The sequence below is a fragment of the Cornus florida genome, unplaced genomic scaffold (assembly GCF_030987335.1).
Source record: "Cornus florida cultivar Cherokee Brave unplaced genomic scaffold, ASM3098733v1 CherokeeBrave_3.0.0_Hap2_Chr11, whole genome shotgun sequence".
Classification (NCBI taxonomy): domain Eukaryota; kingdom Viridiplantae; phylum Streptophyta; class Magnoliopsida; order Cornales; family Cornaceae; genus Cornus; species Cornus florida.
Window position 1 is genome coordinate 93,183,151 of NW_026775581.1, and position 16,434 is coordinate 93,199,584.

Below are 16,434 nucleotides of genomic sequence, written 5' to 3' on the forward strand. Positions count from 1 at the left end.
GAGCTAAAACGGTAAGTCAATATGTTGCCACTATTATATTAAGACAAAATTGTTTTGTTTTCCGGAAAAACAAAAAAGGATTCCAACTCTTTTTTTTTTTTGGTTTTGGCCAAAAAAAAAATAAAAAAATTGTAAAAAAAAATTCCAACTTGCAAATGCAAAAATTAAAGTGACAATGACCTTTCCAACTTTAGGATATTCAACTTTTCCATTACAATGTTTTCATTCCACTCCCATGGACCATGGTACCAGATACCTTTGGAACTATGTCTAGCAAAAGCCCAAAAATGAGGTTTAAAAATTAGCAATGGTTCACGAGACAAGGTTTCTGCATGACCAACTCTATTCTACCCTGTGTTACCATTTCTTATCATTTTCCATTGTTGTTTAATTTGCCTGGAACAGTAAGTACACTAAAGTCAGCATGACAATCGGGGTAGCATGGCAATGGTGTATTGAAATTTAAAAGAAAAATTAATTCAAAGTTTAAATTAATTTTTTTGTAACTTCCTAATTTGTTTTTTTTTCACTGAAAACACATAATATCTATATAGAGAGAGAGAATTTTTTGATAAAGTTGTATGAATTTACAATAATATCATTTATTTTCTTATAAGTTTTGTACCTTCTAAATTATAAGATGATATTTTTTTAAAAAAAATTAATTATATTAATCAAATGCATATTGAAAATTTTATTTTACTTTTAACTCACTTATTTTTTGCAGTTATCAGTTTTTCTTATCTTATCAAAAGAGCCCTTAAAAATAAAGCGTTATTTAAATATTTAAAACGACATCGTTTATGATGTTAAACTCTTTCTCTGTTCAAACCCCCTATCCCCCATTCACCTCAGACGCTAAACCCTCCAAAAGCGCACCCTCCTCGCTCTTTTTCTGTGTCTTTACAATGGCACTCAGCTCCCTCTCCCTCCCTTTCTTATCCCCATCCCCACTTTCTCTTTCTACCCCCTCTCTCTCTCTAAAACCCCAATTTCCCCAATTCAGGCCCCTCCCATTTCTCTCTCTCCTCCGTCGAACTATTCCAACCCCTTTCGCCATCGGTCCGGACGGCAAGTTCTATCCAAACCCAAACGATGACGACCCACCTGAAGCCGCCGAAGACTCTATGCACGGAGTCTCCAAATTCCAGCAAATTCACCGCCAAGCATCTCGTGCCCGAAAACTCCAAGAAGAGGAGTTCAAGAAGGACCAATCGATCTTCGCCAACGCAATTGCCGATGTCGAAGACGCACCCGACAATGCCGATTCCACTTATTCGGAAGATTCTGGGGACGATTTGTTCGGAGAAATCGATAAGGCCATTGCGCTGAAGCGAAAGGAGTTCGTGAAACAGGGGCTGTTGAAGCCGAATCCGAAGAAGAAAGAGAAGGTGGTTTCGCCGGAAGTAGTCGAAGAACTGGAGCCTGAAGAAGTTGTTGATTTGGAGGAAATTAAGGAGCTTCAGGGGCTTACGGTGATTTCGGAGGATTCCGATGAAGAAGAATCAGAAAAGTTTGATGATGAGGTGAGTGATGATTTGGGTAATCGTGAATTATCAAATTTATCGTCGTTTGATATTGATTTTGATAGTTTTGGTAAAACTAAGGCTAGAATTGTTGAACCCAAATTTAAAATGACCCTAGCTGAGCTTTTAGATGAGAGTAAGGTAGTACCTGTGTCTGTTTATGGGAATTTAGAGATTGAAATCACGGGAATAAAACATGATTCCAGGGTGGTTGAGTTGGGGGATTTGTTCATTTGTTGTGTTGGAAGGAGAACTGATGGGCATTTGTATTTAACTGAGGCTGACAAGAGAGGGGCCGTTGCAGTAGTGGCCAGTAAGGAGATAGACATAGAAGAGACTTTAGGGTGTAAGGCATTGGTCATAGTGGAAGACACTAACTCGGTGCTTCCGGCATTGGCAGCATCCTTTTATCGATACCCAACTAGGAACATGTCAGTGATTGGGATTACTGGGACGAATGGGAAGACAACTACCTCGTATTTGATAAAAAGCATGTATGAAGCAATGGGATTGAGGACTGGGATGTTGAGCACCGTGGCATACTATGTTCACGGCGATAACAAGCTTGAGTCACCAAATACGACCCCTGATGCTGTTTTGGTTCAGAAGCTAATGGCAAAGATGGTACATAATGGGACTGAGGCGGTTGTGATGGAGGCCTCTTCTCATGGACTAGCTCTAGGGAGGTGCAATGAGGTTGATTTTGATATTGCTGTTTTCACAAACTTGACAAGGGATCATCTGGATTTTCATGTATCTGAAGAGGATTATAGAGATGCCAAGGCCAAGTTATTTTCAAGAATGGTGGACCCAGAACGGCATCGAAAAATTGTCAACATTGATGATCCAAATGCAGCTTTCTTTATCGCACAAGGAAACCCAGATGTGCCTGTTGTGACCTTTGGGATGGAGAATAAGAACGCTGATGTTCATCAATTGAATTTTGAACTCTCTCTTTTTGAGACCCAGGTTTTAGTCAATACACCCCAGGGTATATTGGAGATCTCATCAGGGTTGCTTGGGAGGCATAATATCTACAATATTCTTGCAGCTGTTGCAGTTGGAATTGCAGTTGGGGCACCATTGGAAGACATTGTTAGAGGGATAGAAGAGGTTGATACAGTTCCTGGGAGATGTGAGTTGATAGACGAGGAACAGGCATTTGGGGTGATTGTGGACTATGCTCACACTCCTGATGCCTTGTCCAGACTACTTGATTCTGTAAGAGAGCTTGGACCAAGGAGGATTATCACTGGTTTGCTTCTCACTTACTTTCTATTCTTTTTATGTTTATGTGGTCTGCTTTGGAGATAACATCATCTGCTGATACCATATCTTATTGTTTGGATTAGAGGTTTGTGCTATATTTAACTTCCTATTTATGGAAATTTGTAGTAGATGATAGAAAGTGATGATGTCTAGGTTGAGTCTAACTTGCAGTTTTAAATATCCACTTTCTTAATTTGCTGCATTTGTTGGTGGAGACCATCTTCTGGTTTCTTTGTGATGACTAAATCTGTGCAACAACTTAGCATTTATAGAACAATCTTGGTCAGGGTTGAAATTTTGATGGTTCAATAGAAATCTATAATTTCTTCAAGTGCCACATATTATTATTAACTAAAGATATTAGAAGTGTTGAGACAGTGATATATTAAGAATCTTTTTTTTTTCCTAGTTGATACTCACACACCCCCCCTCGAGGAATTTGTTTGCTTGCACTAAAAATAAATATTGACCTTTGGTTAAATAAATTTTTAATAACTGCACTGAATCTACTGGTATGTGAATGCCTGTTGTGCTTACCTTTTTGGCAATGAAGCAAGAAAAGAAAGCAAGAACGGGTATATTGCCTTGCAAAGGTGAGAGTTTATACATATATATATAAACAAAATATACTGTAACTAAAATTTTACTGCTGTAGTTATTGCTAAGGTTGATAAACAACATAACTGGTTTCCTTGTCTGACCGAATTATCATGCTTCTACTTGCAGTGTTTGGTTGTGCTGGTGAGAGTGATAGAGGGAAGAGACCCATGATGGCAAAGATTGCAACGGATAAAAGCGACGTGACTCTTCTGACATCAGACAATCCAAAGAATGAAGATCCATGTATGTAGTATGAACTATACAGCATAAAAAGGAAATATGCCACCTTCATTGTTGAACCTTACCTAGTTCACATCATGGTTATCCATGGTTGATCATCTTTTCTCAAGATGCATGACAAAGTCTGAATTTTCCATATTGAAAACCATCAACATGATTGAGAAATATGAAAAGTGGTTGTGGCACCAATAAATACTTGGCATCCAGTTAATTTGCCTAAACTGGCTATCTTGGATGAATTTCTTGTTGCTTATCCTAGAATGAAACAGGTTGTAGCTTAATTGGCAAAAATCACGGGACTTAGTCGAGGCAAACTGAATCCACTATGAGAAAGAGATCTATAAACTAGGTTACCAATTTCCCAAACCCTAGAAAATCTTTAGTTATCTCTTGACATTGATTAAGCCACCAAACTCTCCACGAGCCTGCAGGCACACGATCTACTCATCAACAGACTTTGCTCCATGAATCTGCTTCTCCAGCTAGTAATTCTGTCTCAAATGCTAGTCATCCAGAACAATTTCCGATGAATAGATTGATCTCGTTGTTGAACTAGCTTGTTATAGCTCTGCAATGATTGATGTCAACACATTTGAATAACACTAGCCAACTAATGCAGGTGATTAATGTTAAAAGAAAAATATTTACTCTCACGAAAAAATATTCTCTCTCTAGAAGTCTCTGTGTATTCTAGTTGTGTGTAATCTGTCTAAGAGTGGTGTATTTATAGTCAAAGTGGTGGTGTAGACCGTAGAGAGAATAGGGTTTTCAGTGTTTTAAATTGAAAAGAAAACTGAATTTCTGAACAGCTTGATCGATCAAAAAGCTATCAAATTATCGATTGATTGACACAACTCCAGAGAGTTTCAATTGATAGCTTGATTGATCGAACTTCTCTGTAGCATTATATTTAGAAATATTTAGATTAGGTAGTTTCCAAAACACTTTGCATGCATATGTAGCTCGACTTCCATCTTTGACCATGAGCTAGAGGTAACTACCATGACACTAACGAAGTTCGAATTTGTAACTAAACTTGAAATCAAATTAAAAAGTACAGACCTTAGTTTTGATCTATGAAATTTGCCAACCCAAGTCCTATTGACCTAATAGAAAATTTTCAAAATTGGTGATATTTTTAAGAATGTTTAGATTTTTACATCAATATTTCAAAAGGAACACTTAATGTCATACAACCCAAAAGCAAAGAGGGACACTTATTTTGGGATAGAGGGAGTGTTATTTTTTTGAACTGATTGTTCAATCTCTCTCTTTCTCTCTCCTGTGTTTATGGAAAATCTAAATTATAAGACAATGCTTAGCTGTGGGGTCAGATGCATGGAAGCCTTATACTAATATCTGGTTGATTTCATGTTCACCAGTGGACATCTTGGATGACATGTTGGCTGGCATAGGATGGACTATGCAGGATTACTTGAAACATGGGGAAAATGATTACTACCCACCACTTCCTAATGGTCATAGGCTTTTCCTGCATGACATTAGACGGGTAGCTGTGCGTGCTGCTGTTGCCATGGGTGAGGAAGGTGATATGGTTGTAAGTTTTTGAAGCCCCATCCTGCTTTTCTTCTCTATTCATGGTTAATGAACAAACATTACAAAAGGATATGGAATCAAGTCACAATAAAAATCTAATTGGGCAGGTTGGAGATTGCCGGAAAAAAGTAAATTTGCTTCAACTTTTTTTACAGCATTTAAATATACATATACATATATGTATATATATATCATCTAAAATGGATCATCATCACCATCCTTACCTTAATTACATATGAATGGGGTTGGCCACGTGAATATATATGTATACATATATGTATATATATATATCATCTAAAATGGATCATCATCACCATCCTTACCTTAATTACATATGAATGGGGTTGGCCACGTGAATTCTCTTTTTCCATTCTTCTCTATTACAAGCCATCTAAAATGGATAAATGACCTAAATCACTGAAATATTAATATATATAAAAAAAAAAAAATTAAGATTATTTCATGAAGTCTTCATCCGTCTTTTGATGAGCCTAAAGAGTTTGGGACATTAACTAAGTGGAAGGGCTTCAGTTCCTTCCCCTCTCCATGTCTGATGGATATGTGTAAACATTATTTTTTCCGTCCATTCTCTCTTAAAGAAAACCTCCATAATTTGTGTTCGTTTTCACTGTTTATGCGCTGCAGGTTGTTGCTGGCAAAGGCCATGAAACATACCAGATAGAAGGTGACAAGGAGGAGTTCTTCGATGACCGGGAGGAGTGCAGGGAAGCATTGCAGTACGTTGATGAGCTTCACCAAGCTGGGATAGACACGAGTGAATTCCCATGGCGGTAAGTTTATTTGCAGCTACTGCTTACCAATTTATCCTTTTGTCATGATTGTTGAAATCTTGAAGAGAACCTCTTTTTCCTTTTTGGAACTCTGTTACCAGTATTTTCTATATTTCTGACTGATGCACTTGAATAGAATGGATGAAGTAAACGTGCAGGATTGTGAGTCCTCAGTAATTGAAAAACTAAAATATGTCTTTGCGGCAATCTTATTAGCCATTGCGGTTCTATGAACATCACTCTCAAGTATATTTTCATAATCGTTGCAAGTTGCAACACATGTCAAGGTAGTTTCAGTAGCATATGATTCCTGTTCCTTATCTGATAAAATGATTTTAAGGTGTCTTTACAGCTTGTGAATGGACCTTCCAACAAGAGCAGTGTTGCCTAGTATAAACTTGTAGGATGCTACATGTTTGTACATCCATTATTTTTTGGGTACTGATAGGTAAGAGAAATTAATGGATTAATGATAAAAAGATAGTATGAAAAGAGATTGCCCTTACAGAATGGGAATTCCGAGGCAGTGTATTCCTCTATGCAAATGAATATAAATAACTGATATAGAAAATGTCAGTTTCACATGACTAACCAACTTGATAGGAGAGATTCGGTTCTCCTTGCAATCATTGAAATTATTTCCATTGCATCATAAAAATCTATATAACTATTAGTGCAGTGCCAGCAGAGTCTCTTTCACGTCCCTAATATCTTGTAGTAAACTGTCCTTGTTCCTTTTGCACCATATATGGTATGAACCAATGCAACAAAAAGAACCCCATAAACCATCTTGGTATGGGATTTACTTCTGGAGTTAATACTTGCCCATTGCATCATTTGATCCCGAGATCTGGGATCTTGATCAGATTACAGTGGTCATTATTCAGTTACATAAATCTTTAGTGAATTCACAATTAAAAAATAGTTGGAAGTGAGACTTGACTTGCCTTCTACAGAAGACACGAGAGCCAAGTGAAGTGATGTAATTCCTTTAGCAAGTAATGAATCGTGTCTCAAACTATAAAAGATTCCAGAGAATAGATTTAGTTGAACAGGAAAGCTGAGCCTTCAACAATATGCAACTTGTTATTGAGAAATTTCTTAATACAATCACCGCAACATTCAAACTAAGGTCCTAATGAGTGTTAGTTGTTAAATAGGATAGTAGGATGGCCATTTTCAATCTGATGCTTAGTAAGGGTATGCGTTTTATCTCGAAGCTTCAATATCTTCCACCATGACCATGCACAACTATCTTGAACGAATATATATAAAAAACTAAAGTTTCTGATCCAATATTTGTAGATCCAATCCAACCATATAGATTACAAACAACATCCCAAGCGACCTTAGACTAAGACCTCTTACGTTCAATTCTTTACCATAGAAAAGCTTGAATGATACTCTCTACACGTGCTGTTACTTTTTGGGTGAGATAAACACATTGCTTCAGTAGGTCTGGATACCAAATAGCATTGCTTTGTGGGTTGTGAACATCCTGTTAACGTAAAAGTCTAACTAGTCTATGACTTATCAAAAAAAAAAAAAAAAAGTCTAACTAGTCTATGACTGAATTTTAGCTATAATACGATCAATTTGCACTGATATGCTCCCGTAAGTTTGGTCATAACCAAGGGAATTTTGAAGCACCAGATAGGAAATTCTTTCTCTAACTCCAAAAATATTAAAGACTTGAGATTTGGCAGCCTCGTCAGTTCCAGGCTGACTTTTATCACTGTAATGTCTCAAACCTGCATTGTTTCTGCAATACAGCAGCTATATAACTGCATAGTGAGAATCACCATTACAAAGGACAAAAAGGTCATCAGTAAAGCAAGGATGGCTTATATTAGAAGCTGCACATTGCGAATGAATTTTAGAATTATCCCCTTTAAGTTGATGGTGGCCATTTCTTGGTGCAATGGTAAAAGCTTGGCTTGCAAAGTGTAGGAAACTAAGAACACATTCCGAGCTATCAAGTATCCACTTTGTCGCAAAATAACATCAATGGGTCTGTTTAAAGTCTTCTCTTTCAGCACCCTGCATAGGCAGGACCAAATTGATTAAGCGCCTTTTCTTCCTGTTTAGCTGGACTGCATATAAACCAATGAAAATAGTAATCATTACAGAAAGATGAGGTGAAATTGGATCACCTCAACAGAGTCCCCATGTACCCTGAAAATACCAATGTAATTCAGCATTACCACCAATGAAATTTAGGGCTAATAACACTCATCTTGATCCAATTGACCATATGAGAAGGAAATTTTCACTGTTCCAATGCTTGTAAGTACACTGCTACTTCTGTATCATATGCTTTTCCTAAGGTCTATCTTAAAGGCACATGGTAGGCTGACGATTCCAGTGATAGTTTCTATCTTCCGTGTGAGCAAAATTTCATGTGCAATATATCAGCCTGACATGTACTCCTTTAATTTCATTAGCAGGGAATTTCCAAAATGCATTTCTATAGGCATGAAATTGGAGGAAACTACATCATTGGATTAGGATATTTTACTGTGTGGGAGTGATAGCCATATTATTTGACTCACCTAACATTTTGTTCTGATAGTAGAATATCTACTGAACCAAATTTACTTAAATTACTTTTTTTTCCATTTGCTGTTGGTTAATAGAGAGTCGCTGATGTTGTGTCAAAAAGAAGAGTTAATACCGACATGCTCAGATAATTGTGCCTTCTCTTGTTTATGCTGCTGCAGGTTACCGGAGAGTCATTAATATAGTGCCAAAAGGCATATAAGATCTCAAGTCTAGCCTAAAGTAGTGAGCTCTCACAGGAGCACTTTGTCAATTTGTACTTGGATGAGGAGCAGGCCCCTTTTTATTTCTCCAGAAAAGCTGAAATCAAAGAAGCATATTGTGTTTTATGTTCTGATGAATGCAATAAAGTAACTTATATTTGGAGGCAATTGCAGGAGTATTCTTGCGTGATAGAGTGACCATTGGCTAGCGCAGATGGTTCAGGTATAATCTTTTTCTTTTTAATATTACTTCCCTCTTTTCCCCAAGTGTATGCATCATTTGCGGAAGTCACAAGTTTCTTACAATTTTTTTTTTTTTTTTTTTTTTTTTCCCTGCAGGTTGCTGGACGTTTCTGCCATACAACACTAGTGTAGTTCCAGGTAACTGTGAATAAATTTGGCCCAAACTAAAACTGAAGGTACAATTTTGTGAAAAATTAAATCTGTAACTTTTTATTGTTGTGTAAAATGGTTCTGTCAAGTGCAAATTTGGAACCATTACATGATTCATCTTATTGATAATGTTACTTGTGTCCAGTTCTCTCACTTTTGTGTCAATAGATTAATATTTTTGAAGAAGGCAGTGTTAAGATCAAAGGATTGCATCGAGTTGATCTTTTTGAAGAAGGCACTGTTATGATCACCACAGAATTGCATCGCATTGAGATTCTTGATCCAAATTAAATTGGGGAACTTTTAAATTGCTTACATGCACCAGCATTAACATTTTTATGCATGCTTGCTTTTCCAAACTTCCTGGAGTTTCAAAAACCGTGGTACTGCATGTTCTCTGTCTCAAACAATCATCTTGATGAACTGAAAACAAGTGTTTGACCTCACCACCCTAGAAAAAAAAAATGACTATTGGGCTGATAGTTATTAGTGTATTAGATTTCATTTCATAGTATATGTTTGAACATTTGTATGTTTTATTTAATAAAGAGAATAAGCCTGATACTTCTAGGTGATATAATTTAATCTTATTTACTCAATATCATGCTCTGGATTACAAATATTATCCATGATCTTATAGTCTGAAATTTGAGTTGCTTCATTAACCTTATATATAGAAGGTATAGTGTTAAATTTGGTCTCTCTCACCCCATGGTCAGTTTGTGCTGTCAACTATTACGATCGAAATCACTTCCTCAAGCAAAAGGTCAATCGAAGATGGTTCACGAAATTAAATTCCCAGGTAAAGATCAAATAATCGGGTCATGAGAAGAGGAAAAGAGAAGGAGACTCAAATTTATTTTCAGTTATAATCTGTTTTGCTGGGCATTCTTTTGTGTGACATGGTATGTTTTTACTTTCAACATTATGGGCAAGAGAAACAGACACAAGGAACGTTTTTGCATAGTTAACTGTATGGTTTAACATTGATGGAAGGCTTTTGTAGTTTCAAATTTACTCCACCTTGAATATCATGTCTAAATTATGATTGGTTTAACATCACCAATGGTTTTTATATGCAGGGTTATACTATACCACATTATTATTATCATCATCATTCTTACCTTAATCTCACTTATAAAAAAATAAAAAAAAAAAATCATTTTTTTACCTTAATCCCAAAGGGTTGGCCATTTGAAGCTTTTTCATTATATTATCAATATTTAATTCTTATTTATTTATTTATTATTTATTAAATTTACATTCCATATTTCAATTTTAGTTTTACTAATTTTCAATCCTTTTGATTCTAACGATTTCCTCCACGTTCTAATTTTGTTGCTTTTTCTTTAGAGGTATCCACTGGCATTGTATTATCGGCAAATAATATACACCATGGAATGTCTACTTGGAAGTTTCTAGTTATGATTATCCTACACCACACTTGGATTGAATTATTGGCGCAATTGTTTCTGAGATATTATTATTGTTTTTTTTAAGTATTCGGTCACTAAAAAAAAAATTATGGTCTGTGTTGTAACGACCCTCACCCTGGCAAGACACAATATTATCTTTTTAGTATTCGGTCACTAAAAAAAAAAAATTATGGTCTGTGTTGTAACGACCCTCACCCTGGCCAGACACAATATTGTCTGCTTTTGGCTCACCCAGACCAAAAAAGAGACTTCCCCGGGGGTCACCCATTCTGGTACTACTCCAAGTTAAGCACGCTTAATTACAGAGTTCTGATGGATTCACGGCCATCACGGCTTTAAAACGCGTTGTGTCATAGAAGGGTATTGAATGTACATATAACACTTGCCCCATCCACACCCAGACGTTGTGGGATTGTGCACCTGTAACTCGCCCAGTGTGGTAGCCTACTGGTGCCCCCTGCACACGCTCACACACACCCGCCCACAAGGTCGCCACATGTGTAGTTTGTAATTATGAAAATAATTTTTGTTTTCAATTTTTGGAGAATAAAAAATTGTACAAAAAATTCTTCTTGGTTCAGTTTTTAAAAAACTCAATTATAAAAATGCCGAGCTTGCTTGATTTGTAATTATGGAAACAGATTTTTTGTTCTCGGAAAATTGAAAATAAAAACCTATACAAAAAATTTCTGTTTGGTTCAGTTTTCTGAAAATTCAGTTATAAAAATGTTTGCTTTCAGAGAACTATAAAAGATTGTTTTCTGAGAATAATTTTCTATTTTTTGAATTATTGATAACTGTTTTCTGAGTTACAAACCAAACAAGCCGGTCTATTTCAGAGAATTGAAAGATTTTTCTCTAGAACAATTTTTTGTTTTCTAAATTGTTAAAAGCTTTTTTCAGAGTTACAAACTAAATAGATCCTTAATTTCCTTATTTATTTTATTTTATGGTTTGCTGCTGTTGTTGTTGTTTTTTAAAAAAAAAAAAAAAAAAATCGAGGCGTCCATTCATTGTATATTGGCAATAAACTAAAAAATTCGTAGACTAATTATGAAAAAAATGTATGAATGGATTTCTAATAAATTACTAAATTGTTGCCAAAATTGCAATCAAGAAGATGTATTTTTTATGTGTTTTAATACACAATCCACACCATATTATTCTGCCCTTGTATTTTGTTACCAAAACAACAAAATAAGCAATGTGAGAAAAGGAAAATGGCACTCAGCACAAAATATTTTCATGACACACGTTACAAAATGTGTTAATAGCCCCATTTCGTCTCAATTTATTACAATAGGCATGTGGACTCAAAGGAGGCTCATAGAATTAGTGTCCTGGCAAATTTTCTCCTGATAATCTTACGGTATTCGACCATTTAATTTATACAGTTGAATTTTAAAAGTAGCATAGTCTAAAACTGAAATACATTGATGGAGGACGTTATTTTGTAAATGCGTATAAAACTCGTGGAGACCCTAATTTCTAAATAACTTTCTATCTACAAAACTTATATGGCATGATAGAAGTGAAAAAGACTGGTAATAAATTTTGTGATGAATATGGTAAAAATTAATGTTGCATCACTCGAGCTGCAAACGAATCTAGCTGAGCCGAGTTTGAATCTATTCGGACTTAATTCGATTGTTTATAAGTTTAATTAGAGATCGTGACGAGCTTGAAAAGCTTAGTTCAGACTCAGCTCATTATTATTTTGAAAAGTTTGGGCTCGACTTGATTAACAACAAAATTATTTCGACTCGGGTTGAATTGATATTCAAGATCGTTTTGACTTATTTAACAATTTATATAAGCTTAGACAAGCCTATTTTCATGCACTTTTATAAATTTATATTTATAAATGTGTTTTATACGAGTTCATGATTATAAGTTTAGATGACGAGTCAGACCTAATATTTTAAAAAATGAGCTTATTTTGTAAAGGAGTTTAGAATCAAGTTCGAATCAACTCGTTTTCTACTACAAATTTGACCAAATCTCAGACGAGACGAGCCAAGCCGAATAAGAACTTGGATCATTTGTAGCACTAATCATATTCCAGCTAGTCCAGACTTTAAAAAGAGAAATTTAAATAGAAGGAAGAAATGGAATGTCAACAAAGAAAAGGCAAAAGGAGAGATTTTTGGCAGGACAATCTATTATTTCCTATCCCTGCCTGAAAAAGGTGGGTTTGGTGGATAACACCATAAAGTGGGATTTCTGAGATTGTGAGTAAAAAAATCACAAAAATAAATAAATAAATAGTATATAAAACCATTAAATATGCTATCAGATATCTTACCAGACCACCTCATTGAAAAGAGGGTCATTACACCATGACTCTCTCAACTGGCTCTCTGCCAACACCACACCTCACCACCCCACCCCACTCACTCACTACCCACACCACATACAGAAAAAAACACTGCAAAAATAGAAACTACACACAAACATAAAAATCGTATCTTTTTCTTCCTCTTAGAGATAGAAAGTGGAGGAATAAATGCACAGTGAAAGGTTGTTCTTCAAAGAGAGAGAGGAGAGAGAGTAGGGGATGAGGAGAGGAATCTCTTGACTCTTGTTGAATCACATCCCATCAACTGTTATACGGTAAGAACATATCTATCAGAAGGAATTTTGGTTAGATTATTTTCTTCTATTATTTTTTCTCTGTCCCTACTTTGCTGATTTTGTGATTCAGTTTCTGGGCTTTGTAGGATTTGACATTATATATCTCTTTTTGCTTGTCATGTACTGTATTTTTCATATATATATATATATATATTTTTTTTTTGATAAGTATTTTTCATATTTATATTATTGATTTGTTTTACAAGTTTATGCCTTTCTTTTTTAAAAATTTAAGATTCATGATATGGATAATTGGTTTGGCGATTGGCATTGTGGGCATGTTCAATATTGTTTTTCTAGAGTTGTAATGGCATTATTTTAATTTTAATTGGGCTAGTTTTTTCTCTTGATTTTGCATCAGGGTTTCTTTCTTGCTTGTTGCTATCAATTTCTTTGTTTTGCTATTTGTTTTATACAATACTTGCTTTGATAGTATCGATTAGGTCACAGAAAATAAATTTGTTTAATTCTGATTCTGGGTTTTTCAAGCTTGTGGTGGATTATATTGAAAATTAATTCTGTTCTTGCTGTAATCGGTTTTAGAGTCTGATTGTGTTCATCTTTATGTTAATTGTTTGCATGAAGACTGGATTGAACTTGTGAGACATTAGATTAACTGTTTTCCTTAATGATTTCTGATCAATCTTTGGTTGTTAATGTCTAATTGTGTCCATCTTTATGTTAAATGCTTGCACGAAGACTGTATTAAACTTGTAATAACATTAGATTAACTGTTTTCCTTTATAATTTCTGATCAATCTATGGTTGTTAAATACTGTGGAAGATTGAAAGAACAAAGGGAGAGGATAAAGATGCTGGAATGGTCTTTGTTGTAATGTCACACGGAAAATTTAGTATGTGAGGAGGGATTTTGCTGAAATTACATCTCCGAAACGAGTTCAAGTTTCAGTCGGAGTGGGAATCTTTCTGCTAAAAATGTTTCTTGCTTGAAGCCAACCTTGGAAGCATTAAGGAGAAGTGGGTCTAGTTATCTGCATTCATATTCTTCAGGCGGTAAAGTACAGTTTGGTTGTAGTTTGGTGTTCTCGTACGACACAAGTTGGTGAAGCTCTTGAATTGGTAATTCCATCAGCTTGAAAATGAACCAGGACCACAAGTTCCAGCAGCGGTGGGAGTTCCGAAGGAGAGATGACGAGTTTGATTCTTCAAGTGATGATGCCAAATCTAATTCTAGCGGTGAGCCTGCTTACAAGAGGCATAAGCTTGTTTCCAATTTTATTTTGCCCGAATTTGATGAGAATGGTGACGAACCTGGATCTCAGCAGAATGATCAATTTGAGCCTAATACCCAGGGTCATTTTGAATTTGGGAAGGCTAACAAAATGCAGATTGGGTCGAGTAAGAAAAGAAACTCAACTAAGAAGAAGAGTTCTTCCAAAGATAAGACCAAGAGGAAGAATAAGAGAATAGCCCATAAGACTACTGTTTCACTAGACGATTTTAATATCTTCATGAAGTCTATATTGGAGGAGCTTAAAGTTGCAAGAGAGAACATGTTTACATGTATGAGAGAGGAAATGAAAAAATTGGGGACAATTGAGACTGCTCCAAGGCCTACAAGGAAAAAGGGCAGTTGTCGTGCACCGAAGGTTGCCCAAGACCATCATAATGGTATTGAAATGGGCACGGAAACTCAAAATCGCCACACTGGATCTTTAAAGAGATCTTTGAAAAGCAATGGGATTGCTGATTCTAATAACCGCTATGACGTTCATGAGGAGCTAGCGCAGAAGGTTGTCCATGAGAATCACAACGGCATTGAAAAGGGCATGGAAACTCAAATTTGCGATAGCGATTCCTTAAAGAGATCTTTGAAAAGCAATAGGGCTGCTGATACGAATAATTGCTATGAAGTTCTTGATGAGCAAGTTAATAATGAACAAGACATTGGATCCAATGCATCCAATGAGAAGGACAAAGGAGAAAGGTTGAGATTTTCTGTTAGAAAACTGAAGTATTCATCTAATCCTCCTGATCAGGTGGTTTCCTCTGCATATTTGACTTTACCCACTGTCCTATCTAAGGCGCAGGTTGACAACCATAGGCTTGATTCTTCTTCATGCAACTATATTCAGCGAGGAGCAACTGGGAATAATACAAACGTGAATTTAGAAGGAGCAAATTTGATGATTGATTCGAGTAGTCATCATGGATACTTTTCGAGCATCCAGCAAGAGGAACAGTTTGGAAGTTCTGCTCAACTGGGTTCTCACAGTATGGGATGTATTAACCAACACAGCACTCAAACTTCAAGTATGGCAACTGCATTCCCGGTTCCGCTCCATAAGGATTTACATAATGGTTTTAAATTTTCAAGCCAAGTCCTGCTGGAGAATTCATCTCGAGACAATAACATTTTGGGTACGAGGATGAATAGAGGAGCAATAAGATTCTCTGGGGGAAGCTATGTTTTATCAGAGCATTTCATTCCGAACAACTTCCACAGCCACACAAATAATAAGAACTGATTGCAGGTTTACGGCATTTGGAACCCAAGATCTCAAAGAAAGACATCTATAGCTGAATTGGTGTCAGGGATGAATGTTAGTTAGGAATCAAACCTTTTAACCAATCCCTTCACCTACAAAGCCCTTTACTGGAACTTTTCATTGTTCTGTCTTTGTTCCAATGAAAAAACCCAAAATTTTGCTTCCCCGATTGCTTGTGTTTCAATATTTACTAGTCGAAAGGTTGGGGGTTTTTCACCCACTATTGGGTTAAGAGGTAATGTTAAAGACAATATCCAAGTTTTAGCTAGGGTTGGTTGTCTATTGAGTGTGATTTGCATTCACACTTTCTGAAATGAGTTCCAGTTTATGCATGAATTTTCCATTCAGAGAGGTGGTACAAGGTGGGTGTGTTCAATCAATTATTTTTGGGTATCTATATATATCAAATTTCAGCTGGCTATCAGAACCACTTTTCATGCAAGTAGATCTTCCGCTGTTATACAGAGATGGATTTGCAGGACTGGTTGATATTAACAGTTAGCAGCAAACTTCAGTGTGTCTGTGTTTGTTTTCATGTTAAATCCAATGTTTGTATGGCTAATGTTTGCTTCAAAGTTTCATTGTCTTTTATGATCATTGTTAACTTTTGTTTCTTCTACTAACAATGTATCAATGGGGTGGGGCATCCATTTTCTTGCAAAGGATGTTTTTTTTAACTCAATGAGGAAATGAATATTTGTAGTTTGAGATCTCCA

At 35.9% G+C, this 16,434-nt stretch overlaps 2 protein-coding genes across 2 annotated transcripts; both read left to right on the plus strand.

Moving 5' to 3' along the window:
- Positions 1–847: 847 nt before the first annotated feature.
- On the plus strand, positions 848–10,128 carry LOC132282337 (UDP-N-acetylmuramoyl-L-alanyl-D-glutamate--2,6-diaminopimelate ligase MurE homolog, chloroplastic). Its single transcript, XM_059783981.1, has 6 exons — positions 848–2,781; positions 3,522–3,638; positions 5,018–5,193; positions 5,838–5,983; positions 8,704–8,968; positions 9,085–10,128. Exons 1-5 carry the CDS (start codon positions 909–911, stop codon positions 8,720–8,722), a joined length of 2,331 nt encoding a protein of 776 aa, XP_059639964.1. The 5' UTR covers positions 848–908; the 3' UTR covers positions 8,723–8,968; positions 9,085–10,128.
- A 2,740-nt stretch (positions 10,129–12,868) lies between these two features.
- LOC132283817 (uncharacterized) lies at positions 12,869–16,434 on the plus strand. Its single transcript, XM_059785843.1, has 2 exons — positions 12,869–13,187; positions 13,993–16,434. The coding sequence occupies exon 2, from the start codon at positions 14,309–14,311 to the stop codon at positions 15,695–15,697; it is 1,389 nt and encodes a 462-aa protein (XP_059641826.1). The 5' UTR covers positions 12,869–13,187; positions 13,993–14,308; the 3' UTR covers positions 15,698–16,434.